Source organism: Typopeltis vanoorti, chromosome 20 (genome assembly GCF_054136105.1).
Source record: "Typopeltis vanoorti isolate ZY-2024b chromosome 20, IOZ_Tvanoo_1.0, whole genome shotgun sequence".
NCBI lineage: Eukaryota > Metazoa > Arthropoda > Arachnida > Uropygi > Thelyphonidae > Typopeltis > Typopeltis vanoorti.
Window position 1 is genome coordinate 45,124,873 of NC_143568.1, and position 12,836 is coordinate 45,137,708.

General features: G+C 34.6%; 1 protein-coding gene across 2 annotated transcripts in view; it reads left to right on the top strand.

Moving 5' to 3' along the window:
• LOC150095403 (filamin-A-like) overlaps window positions 1–12,836 on the top strand; it is a 640,838-nt gene that overhangs the window by 574,395 nt on the left and 53,607 nt on the right. For both annotated transcript variants that reach the window (XM_090410722.1, XM_090410723.1), the window contains one exon: window positions 1,123–1,260. In XM_090410722.1, the coding sequence (XP_090266848.1) occupies window positions 1,123–1,260 (138 nt within the window). The remainder of the gene's footprint in view (window positions 1–1,122; window positions 1,261–12,836) is intronic.

The window sequence follows — 12,836 nt, forward strand, 5'->3', positions numbered from 1 at the left end:
AATTTTTTTTTGGGGGGGGGATGAAAGTAATATTTGAGCAAATACCGTACTGCTTATGACAGGTCACTTAATCCTGTCTGCATTGTATGCTTATGTTGGGACTTTTCAGTTTGTGCAGGCTGAAAAAACCTTAGTTTTTAGGGGGGGGGGGGAGAACCTACCACCACTGTATGAGCCTGGCTAACTCACTTTTAGTTGAAAAGTCCTGATACAGAATTTATTTATAAACATCAATTTAATTTTGTATCCCTTCTAGGATACAAAGATCCTGTATCTTTGTGTCCTAGAGGGATTCAGACCCAGGTCTTTCAAACCAAATAGCTTCATCTATATTGACTTTGCTAAAGCTCCAAATATTTGCATTTGTACTTTCAAAAAAAGGTTAAATAGTACATTGCTAATGTAATAGTACACTAATACGCTACTGTGGTTGCCTCTCACTATAGCAAATTTGTAGAAGGACTTGTTATAGTGAATAGTTGGGTATTGTGAATTTCTTTTAGACTGGTGCAGTGGGGCTTGTGTTGGAATTTTTCAGTAGTTTGTTATGATGGAGTTTGCTATAGTGAGATTACTGTATTGCGAATGAAGAAGAGTATACTATTAATATGAAGGAGCCAAGACAGGCCAGATCCTGCTCTCGAGTCAAAAACATGATAGACAAAAATTCACTCCACTTGGCCAACCAGGCTGACGATTAAAATATCTATTTATTATGTATAATTGAGCTTCCTCATTCCCTTTGTCTCTGCTGGTATTCATTTTTGTACAGTATAGCTTCATTCTTATTCTGAAATCCATTGTGATTCTTTTTTATTATTTGATTCAATACATCTAATTCTATCAATGGTGTACTTCATAAAAACTATGACTTGTGAATTTTAAAAAATTTTGTCACATTTTATAAATTTATATGATGATAATCTTAAAAGATCATTTAACATCTTTGTATAACGATCATTTTTTTTAAGGTTAAAATGATGAAACAATCCAGTTTAATGTATATGAAATATTTTGCAAGTGAATTTGTTATGCGAACTGTACTTAGTTATCAAAATAAAAGGGTATTCGTGTTTGTTTAATAAATAAACATTTTGATGCATAATTATATTTTATAATTAGGTGAATTCAATGTGTGGACTAGAGAAGCTGGTGCTGGTAGCCTGGCTATTTCAGTGGAGGGACCATCAAAAGCTGATATTGATTTCAAGGATCGTAAAGATGGCTCTTGCTATGTTTCTTATGTAGTTACAGAGCCAGGTATTTATTTAGAAGTGTTTATTTATTTTTAGTTTAAAACTTGAGTTTTTTAATAATATTAACAAAAAAGTCTTTCACAGTAAACCTTCAGGCTACATAATTTAAACACACATTCTCAAATGTCTGGTATGCTCTCTGGTTCCTTGCTAAAGTTATTTCTTTAATTTTTCCCCATAGTTTTTGCATTTTCAATCTCAGTAAATTTTTTCCCTCCTATTCTGAACTTGAAACCTTCAATGCCTCTGATTTTTCACTAGAAAGAGTTCAGAGGAATCTTGTCAAACTGATGTGGGTTGGGAGAAGTCTCCTGGTAATGATAGCATTTACCCTAGTTATTCTGAAAGTTTGTATCAGTAGTTAGTCTGCTTTGTGTCACATTAGTAATTATTTTACAGCTCGGAAGTTAGCCTGTTCCAATAAATCTTTACTGTTAAATCATCCAGTTACTTTTAACTCCTTTCTTTCTAAGATATTGAAGAAATACATTACCTTCTATTCTACTTCTCATCTAATCCAGTCAAAATTATGGATTCCACTATTGTTGAACAATAGAGGATATTCTTACTTATGTCACATACCTTTGAACAACTGCAGTGAAAACGTTTGGCCCAATTCAAGTGGTTTCTTGTGATATCGCTGAAGCTTTCGAAGCAGTTTGGCACAAAGGCCTGTTAATTGGCCTGGTTAGTCAAATGGATAGCATCTCTGCTCTCCAACCAACATGCTGTGGGTTTCGATTCTGTGGCATGCATGTTTGGGAATGTGTTTAGGTGTTAGATGATTGTCATTTCTTGATGTGTGTGATACCATCACTGTTACTTGAAGTCTGAAATATCTTGAAAAGGTTTGCATTTGTCTATATTCAGATCTGCAACTAGGTTGGCTTTCTCTCTAGTTACATGTAAATGTGATTCATCTCTATCCCCAACTTTGCAACTAATATTGGTTTGCCTGCTCTCTCTCTTTTACATATATTTTGGTGATCTTTTCTAGTTGGCTGCAGATCAAATCCACAGGTTTGCTGATTACATTGCATGGAATGGAATGACACTGCTTACTTTTTCTAGTTTGTCAAACCTTTCACTGCACCAATTATGAACTTCTAGAAACCATTTCTCGATGGATTCTGACTGCTTTAACTTCAGTACATGCAAAGCTTAATCCTGTCTTATCTCATAAAATAACCTTTTTCTTCCAATCTTACTTTTTTTGACACCATCCAAATTTCTGGACAAGATGATATTTCTTTTTGGAATAGCTGTCAGTCTTTCTTGGCATAAACATATATGTATTGCTTTCTCATTCCAAGAAATTAGGTTTTTATTTCTTTCACTTCAGGTATTACTTTACCTCTGAATATCTTTTAACACTAAAAAATCACATCTGTCCAAATGTTAAGCACTTATCATGTTTGCGGTGGGGCCCAGTGAGTGCCCCCTCAAAATTTTTGATTCAATACCAAGATGAGTAATTAAGCTAAATTGATCTGTCTCTCACCATTCACTGTTTCACATGGTAAATCTTATTGCTGCTGCTTGAACTTCCCACAGATATTTCCATAGTTCATCAAAATTGACATTGATAATTCCTTCACTTTTGTCTAAATCTGTTAAAATGTGCAGTGGATACTCAGCGTCTTGTATTTAAATTGAAACTCATCCAGTGTTGGTTTCTTCTGAACTTTCTGTCCATCCACAGTATGAAACAAGAAACTCTGGGCAAATATGTTAGAAATAATCTCAATAACATGACTAATAACAATTAACAGGCACTGCCTATAAATAGGCAGTAGCAAGTATCTTAGTGATATCCCTTATTGCTGGGGAGAGAGTATATGAGTATATGCATTCAAGTGGTTGTGTGATGATGGGCAGAAGTTGCAATCTGAGACTTAAAAACGAAGAATGACAATAAGAGTTAATCAGGCCAGCAAGACTAGTTTGGAAATGAAAAAAAAGTTCCTGTAATCAGTCTCATCATTCACCGTGTCACTCAGCAAGTTGAGTTGTTCACATCCAGTGGTGTCTTAAGATATACCAAGAATAGTATGATAAATCAATAACATAAAATAAATCTTTAATATGCAGCTAGAACCAGTTGATGTTAAAGGCAGATAAAAGGCAAGCAGGATCTTAAAATTCAATTGATGTACTAAAGTTGGTTAAATAACAACACAACCATTGGCTATGAGGAGGGGGGGGTGTATCTGAACATATGCATCACACAGTCTCGAAGTATAACACTAGACATTCACTGTTCATGTACCATACTTGTCCAGCAAAAAACAAGCAGTTAGGCATTCTGAAGGAACATTAGCTTTGGATATAGAAGACTTTAGAAAAGTATCATGGAGTGATGCGTCTCATTCCCTTTATTTCATGGGCAAGAGTATGGTGCCGGAGCTATATAAAGCTATGAACTCATCCTGATTGGTCACAGTAATGTGTGGCAGTGGAATAATCATCTGATTTATTTTTACCCCCTCTAGCTCCCCTATTAGACCTTTCCCAGTACAGTAGAGCAAGGACTGAATAATGCAGCCTATGGACTGCCTCCATTCACAATATTTCACTCAGATTATACTTCTTTGGGATGCAGTGGAAGCAGTGTGTCTGTGCTTTTGCTAGTAAATCTAATGGAACCGCAAGAATTATTTTCATATTTCATTGGCATAAAATACCTGATGGTTTTAGAACTTCAGAAAGTGAATGCCCTGATATATTGAGGCTGTTTGGAAGGTATACCATTCATGTCCAACAAAAATTAGCACCTATGGTATGGTGAACATAGGTATTGGGTACCAGAAGACTGAAGAAAAGGTCTTATGGAGTGATGAATTGCAGTACTGTCCATTAAACTATTAAACTGATATCTCTAAGAACCTGATCAGTGTGCAGCCTGATATCCTCTAGAGTCTTTTTAAAATTCCCATGAAACAAACTTGATAATTAGGCATAATCAGATTGAGGTGGCGTTTTTTTATTATTATTATTGTTATTATTAGTAGTATTACTTTTGAACATCTGTTTTCACCATTCATTGTGATTTGTCTATGCTGCCAATAATATCCAATGTGAAAATTAAAAGTTATTTAATTGGGATGGAGGTACTCTTATGTATCTAGTGGTGGACTACATGCTAATAGCTTGGCCTTTATCATTTTTATTTATTTGTTTCAATCTTGTTCATATTGTTTCCAGTCTAGTAGTATATTTGATGATATTTTCAAATTCAATACCAAATGTAGCATTTGGTATTGAATAGCTCACCTCCAAAAATTCAGGTAACTACTAACTTATTACTCTTTTTAATATATAAAATTCGGATGGACTTTCATTTGTGGTAATATACATCCACTAACAAGTTGTTAACTTGTAGCCTACCACTGGAGTGACATGGAAATACTTTTTAAAATTTTACAGTTGTATGTTTATGATTCTTATTCAAAAGATATTCAGCTAAAGTTTGTTAACAAGGTTGATTATATATTTTTTTCTGTCAGTTCCATCAATGTACTGCTGGAAAGGAAACTATAACATATATATACCATAATCTGTGCAGATATACACACATGCAATGTTTTTGTTTAAAAAAAAAACAAATTTTTAATTTCTTACCTCTGTGGAAGGGGAAAAGAAACTAGCAATTCTACATTTTTTACTTTACAGTTGAAGACAATTTTTGTATTCTCAGATGAATAGATGGTTTATTTAACAGAGCAAGAGGGATGGGGACAAATCGTTTCATGATGTATACAAGGCAGGACATGAGAAATTGTTGAATGAATGCTTCTTATTTGTGCATTTGTGTATATATTCTTAGTACTGGAATGAAAATTATCCTATATAGTGACCTCCCCCCCCCCCACACACACACTCTTGCAGTTACTGCACAGATGCAAGCAAAATAAAGTTCTTTTTATGTAGTATACAGGCACAGTGAGTGTATACTGCATTTAGTGTAATTAGAGACAACTGAAATGAAAATGACTATATAGTGAAAAATGTCCTTTCCCCAACAGACACCATAATATGTAGTCACAAAGAAAACAAAGCAAATTTTATTGTAGCATTAAATATAGTTCTGCATGAGATGTAACTGGTGCGAGATAAAGCCTGGTGTGAATGTGTTGATATATAAACATAAAGGTAATTGAAAATTCTATAATAAGTTAAGTTTTAATAGCAAATACTTAACAACAGGTATAGTGAAAAATGCGAATTTCATCATCATCATCATCATCATCAAATTCCTGCCATGTACCCTCAAGGGGTGTACAGGATATGACAGTACTACATGAAAAAATTACATCATTACTAACTTCCTATCTACAATTTTCCTCCAAATCAGTCTGTTACTTGTCAAGACTCCAACATTATCAGATCTTATATTTCTATCGTCTAAGGCACTTTGTACCGTATCAATCCACCTATATCTTGGTCTTCCTCTGGGTCGTTTTCCTGCCAACCTAGCAGAGAACACTTGTTTTGCTAATCTTTCCTCTCCCATTCTATTTAAGTGACCATACCATCTGAGATTAGCTCTGCTAACGCATTCCTGGATGCTGACAATGTCAAGTTCTATCCTAATATCCTCATTTTTAATATGATATTGCCATTGATGCCATCTGTTCACGCCTCTAATTTTTCTCAGGACTCTCATATCTGCGGTCTCTAGTCTTTGGTCAAGTGTTTTACTTCTGACCCAGCTCTTAGATCCATAAGTTAAAATTGGTTTGAACACAGTCTTGTATACAGCTAATTTAGTGTTCCGACTAATTTCTTTCTTATTCCATATGAATTTATTCAATTGACTTCCCACGATACCAGCTTTGCTGATTCTGTTGTCTATTTCTATATTTAGTTTACCATCTTCAGTAAAAATTGTGCCTAAGTAGCTGAAATGTTTTACTTGTTCCACAGGTTCTCCATTCACAACACAGTTGACATTTTCAATGATTCTGCCTATTTTCATTGTCTTTGTCTTTTTATTGCTTACCTTCATACCATATCTATTACAACAGCTATTCAATTTAGTCAGAGAATCTTGCAGACTTGTAGCGGATTTATTTAGAAGTATAACATCATCCGCATAAAGCAAAGAGCTGACATTAACATCTCCAATTTTGATATCAGGTTTAATACCACATTCCTTCATAATGTGATCCATATAGATAATGAATAACAGAGGGGATAATGTACATCCTTGTCTCACACCAGATTTAACATTAAACCATCTTCCTGTACTTCCTTCAATTCTAACTGCTGACTCACAACTCAAATAAAGACTAAGTATTGCTTGATATAATGCCCCATTGACACCATATAACTGCAGCGTATTGAATAGCTTCTCTCTTGGCACCTTGTCATATGCCTTTTCCAAATCGACAAAACTTAAATACAGATCTTTGTTATATTCCCATGCTTTCTCGACTATTTGTCGTAAAGTGAAGATCTGATCCTGACAGCCTCTATTTGGCCTGAATCCAGCTTGTTCTTCACCAAGCTTTTCTTCCACAATTCTTCTCAACCGTTTCTCAAGTATACTTGCATAGATCTTGCCAGGAACACTCAGTAGGGAAATACCTCTGTAATTCTCACATTCAGTTTTATTTCCCTTTTTATATATGGGTACTATGAGAGCTCTACTCCAATCATCGGGAATTCATCCCTCTGTACAGGCTTTCTGAACTATGCAGTGCAGCCACTGTAAGACTTTTATACTACCATACTTCAGCATTTCTGGTCGAATATCATCTACTCCTGCTTCCTTTCCACATTTCAAGCTTCTGATGGCTTTTTCTACTTCAAGTATGGATATGTATGTATTCCTGACTGCAAGCCTGGTGAGTGTTTTTTTACTACTGTGCTGTCCTCACTGCTTGTTTCATTTAGCAGTTTTTCAAAGTAATCACTCCATACTTCAAGGATATTTTTTTCTCCCGTTTTCATGTTACCTTTATCATCTCTAACTCCTTTTATAGCACTCTTTCCTCCATTTCTAAGCTTCTTCAACAACCTCCAGAATATTTTGCCACCTTCTTGATATTTATTTTCTATATTCTTGCCAAAGTCGTCCCATGACTTTTGTTTAGCTAGTTTTACACACTGTTTAGCTTTCTTACATTTGTCTCTGTATTCTGTAAGAGTAAAAGCTGACTTATTTGCCAGGAACTTTTGATATGCTTTCTTCTTTTCCTTCACTGCCTCTTTAACTTTCTGTGTCCACCAGGGAGTTCTGATTTTTTTTATCCTTGCACACAACCTCACCACATGCCTCTCTGGCAGAATCAATCAATGTTTCCTTCAGAGTTTGCCACTGAATCTCCAAGGTTTGATTCCTGTTCTCAAACTCTTTCATTTTCTTTTCAATAATATTTCTGTATTTTAGTCTACAGTTCACATCTGAGAGCTGCTCAACTTTTATTCGCTTTAAAACTTTCTTACATGTTATTCTTTTCAATATGAAATTCAATTTTATCCTGCTCAAGACTAAATAGTGATCACTTCCAATTTCAAAATATATGTACATTCTGGTGTCCTGCACCAGGGAGAAAACATCACTATCAACAATAACATAGTCAATGAGACTTTTCTTATTCCTAGCCTCTTCCTCCATGTGAATTTGTGCACATTTTTATGTTGGAACATGGTGTTAGTAATAACCAGTCCATGTCCTGAGCAGAAATCCAACAGATATTTGCCATTATTATTAGCTTTGCTCTTTTCTCCAAATTTTCCCAAAATATTTTTGTATGTCTCACAATCATTTCCTACTCTACTATTTATATCCCCAACAAGGACCAACTTTTCCTTTTTCATTGTGTCAGTTGCTTTTTCTAAAGCATCAAAAAATTCCTCCACTTCTACTTTAGTAGAACCTTCTGTGGGACCATAGGCACAAATAAGTCTCATTGTCCAGTTCCCCATTCTCATATTTGCCCACATTACTCTACTTGAGACTGACTGCCATTCAAGAAGATTAGCCTCGTATTTTGTGTTGAATACTATGGCTACTCCTTCTTTTCCTTGATTGTCATTGCCTGAATATAACATTTTGTATTTATTGCTCAGAAAGATCTCACCAGTTTTGGTCTTTTTTGTTTCAGTCACCCCTATTATGTCGATCTGGTACTTATCTAATTCCTCAGCTAGCTCCATTTCTTTGCCATTCAGGCTTCTTACGTTGATAGTACCGATCTTTAACTCTGGTGATGTTGAGTTGGGGTTTGTTTTCAGATTTGTTCCAGTAGCTGACTTTTCGCTGTTCGCCCTGGTTCCCTGGCGAGAACAACGAATTTCATTAAATAATAAATTAAATAATAAATAATGCGAATTTCATTAAATAACTAAGTTTATTTGAATACTAGGTAAATGTGTAAAAATATTACTGAATATTATTAATTTCTAAATAATTCATCAGTATGTCACATTTATTTGTTAATAAGTTTTAAAAGAGGTAAACCGTGAGTAGACATAACTATACATAAATAACGGAAAAACTCACGTAGAAATATTATTTAATAGTATAATTTTCGCCTGTGTGTCACAGGCATCTTCAGTACAATTAAGCACAAAATTAAACACTAACTGACAATTCCAAAAAGCGCCACCTAAGTAGCTGGTGTAAGATAACTAAAAAGGTCAATAACTTTCCTTTAAAAAAAAAAAAAAAAAAAAAAAAAAATTAATACAATAAAAAGTTAGGAAAGATTAGCTGATTTGTAAAGTACTATCTCCCATAAAGGGGATAGACGTAAGCCGTCGGATCTGTTTAAGTTAGGAGAATGAAGTAGAGTTTCACATGTTTATTTATAAAGGCGTTCCATGAAACTGACTTTTGTGAAGAACTCTTGTCTTTCTCCAATGAACTCTGTGTCTAGTGAAGATGGCATGTTCTGCAAGTCCAGACTTTTCAGGTTTAAAGTATTCAATATAAGATTGGTGTTCTTCTAGCCGAATGGAGGCAGATCTTCCCGTTTGTCCGAAATAACATAATCCACAAGAGCACGGAATCTGGTAGACACCTGGATGATTAAGATGTGGAAGCTTGTCCTTTGGAGAAGCGAGAAAGGTGGAGATTTTTCTAAACGGTCGAAAGGCAACAAAAATATTCAGTGGTTTTAAAATTTTTGCTATACGTTCACTGATGCCTTGTATATAAGGGATAGTAATGCGCGTTATTTCCTCTGTGTTTGAAGAGGGAGACATATTAAATCTACTCAAAGTTCTTTTAATGAAGCAATTCTTATAGCCATTAGATTGAAAGGAAGAAGTTATATATCGTATTTCTTTCTGTAAAAGATCGTCTGTAGAACAAAAGGAGTGGGCTGTTACGCTGTTATGCCGAATAAGGTGCCTATTATGGATTTTTTTCATAACATAGACAGGGGTATTCGATCCTTATCCCAAAAAACAGCCAACAGATTACGTTTTGAATGTGCACAAATTCTTTTTCATGCCAAGCCTCCTCGTCCTAATCTTTCTTACTCTGAATTTAAAGCATTGAAATCACTGAAGAATAACAATAATTTAATAATTACGAAAGCTGATAAGGGGAAGGCTGTAGTGATTCAAGATAGGAAGGAATATGAGAGAAAAATGTCTCTTTTACTTTGCGACTATTCAACTTATAGGCCTCTTACATCGGATCCTACCCGGAGTCAATTGAAGAGACTTAATTCTCTTATAGATAATGTATCTACATGGAATGAAGATCAAAAGAAAAAACTTAAAACCTTCTTCGGTCGTCCACCTAGATTGTATGGTCTTCCAAAAGTTCATAAACCAGGCATTCCGTTAAGACCAGTCGTAGATTGTATAGGTTGCCCCACTTACAAAATCTCAAAATTTTTATCTAATTTACTCTCCTCTTCAGCTAGAAGAACTGATACTTATATAAAAAATACTTTGGATTTCAAAAATAAAATTTCAGATCTTCATTTGGACGTTTCTGATATCGTGATCAGTTTAGATGTTGTTTCATTATTTACAAATGTGCCTCTTTCGGAAAGTATTGAATTACTACAACAGGAATTTCCTTCAGACATTGTAAACTTATTTGATTTTGTAATAAATTCTGGTTATTTTTCTTTTAAAAATAAGTTGTATCAACAAATTGAAGGAACAGCAATGGGTAATCCTCTCTCTCCTGCTATCTCCAATTTCTTTATGGAACATTTTGAACAACGTATCTTTGACAATATTTCTCCCAGACCTACTCATTGGTTCAGATATGTCGATGACATTTTTGCTGTATGGAATGGCTCTTCTGATGAACTTCAACAATTTCTCAATAAGTTAAATGCATTTCATCCTAGGATCAAGTTTACCCTAGAAGTAGAATCAAATAAGCAGTTAGCCTTTTTAGATCTTCTAATTGTTCGCCAACCAGATGGTAACCTACATTTCTCAGTTTATAGAAAGAAGACTCATACAGGCCATTATATCCATGCGGATATCTCATCACCATCCCAGTCAAAAGGCAGGAACTATTAAAACACTGGTTCACCGGGCCCACTCCTTTTGTTCTACAGACGATCTTTTACAGAAAGAAATACGATATATAACTTCTTCCTTTCTATCTAATGGCTATAAGAATTGCTTCATTAAAAGAACTTTGAGTAGATTTAATATGTCTCCCTCTTCAAACACAGAGGAAATAACGCGCATTACTATCCCTTATATACAAGGCATCAGTGAACGTATAGCAAAAGTTTTAAAACCACTGAATATTTTTGTTGCCTTTCGACCGTTTAGAAAAATCTCCACCTTTCTTGCTTCTCCAAAGGACAAGCTTCCACATCTTAATCATCCAGGTGTCTACCAGATTCCGTGCTCTTGTGGATTATGTTATTTCGGACAAACGGGAAGATCTGCCTCCATTCGGCTAGAAGAACACCAGTCTTATATTGAATACGTTAAACCTGAAAAGTCTGGACTTGCAGAACATGCCATCTTCACTAGACACAGAGTTCATTGAGAAAGACGAGTTCTTCACAAAAGTCAGTTTCTCATGGAACGCCTTTATAAAGAAGCATGTGAAACTCTACTTCATTCTCCTAACTTAAACAGATCCGACGGCTTACGTCTATCCCCTTTATGGGAGATAGTACTTTACAAATCAGCTAATCTTTCCTAACTTTTTATTGTATTAATTTTTTTTTTTTTTTTTTTTTTTAATTTTTTTTTTTTAGGAAAGTTATTGACCTTTTTAGTTATCTTACACCAGCTACTTATGTGGCGCTTTTTGGAATTGTCAGTTAGTGTTTAATTTTGTGCTTAATTGTACTGAAGATGCCTGTGACACACAGGCGAAAATTATACTATTAAATAATATTTCTACGTGAGTTTTTCCGTTATTTATGTATAGTTATTTGTTAATAAAGGTGCCAGTATGCCATACCATTGTATATGGTAACTAAAAAAAAAAAACACCAGCTACACACCTAGCATTTACATTGACTCTCACTATAGCAAACTTGTAGGAACCACAAAATGCTTTATTATAATGAGTTATTGTTATTTTGCTGTGTGATATAAGGAGTTACTGTACTTATACCATATACTCTGCAAAGGTTAAATTGGATAATCCAGGAGTCCTCTTGAGACTAAGCATAGAACTCTTTCAAACTACTTCAGGACTTCAATAAAAGGTTGTGAATCCACAGCTTGTTTTGGGCATTTCATCCAACTGTAAAGAAATGTTAAGATCCAGGCAAAAGACATGCTGATAATTATTTTGTTAGGAGTTGAAGAACTTGGGAGAACAAAGATCTGTTTGTAATAGTTTTGTCAGAAGGAGAGAGGGGGAAAACAACTTGGTTGTAAGATTTTTATATGAAAGAAAATTCTCTGTTATGTGTGATTCCACTGTATTGTATAATTACTTACATGATTACATTTTTCTCAGCAGGGAACAAGACTCATTTGCCTACTGAAGCTAGTTTTGAATCAAGAGCGCATTTTTTTTCTTTTCATCTGTGCCTCTTGTATGGATGAAACATTAGACTACCAGCGTGCTTCAATGATATATATATATATATATATATATATATATATATATATATATATATATATATATATATATAATGGGACATTCTGAAAGTAATTTGTTGTGGAGTAAGAGTGGCCTAAAAGTTTGGAAACATTGATGAAATCAGCAACAAAGGGAAGACAATGCTTTTCTTCAGAAAATGACTGAGAATGAAAGTTAGGTGCACATCATTGTGATCCCAAAATGAAAATTCAGTCTATTGGAATATTTTTACCCTATATCACTGAGAGTCAAAAAAGTTCAAACTCAACTTGTTGCTAGAAAATGCATGCTAATTGACTTTTTGGAGAGAACAGGTGTAATTCACCAGGACTGTGTAGTGAAAGGAATGACAATAAATTTCCAAATCTCTGTGAAGCTGTAAAGTTAAAACAATGAATTAATTCTGTTCAGTGGTATTAAATTCAATGACCAGCACATCTCTGATCAAATGTCATCAAATTCCTGACATGTACTCTCAGGGTTGACAGGATATTGTGATAGTACTACATGACAAACTTAGATGGTTACTAACTTCCTAT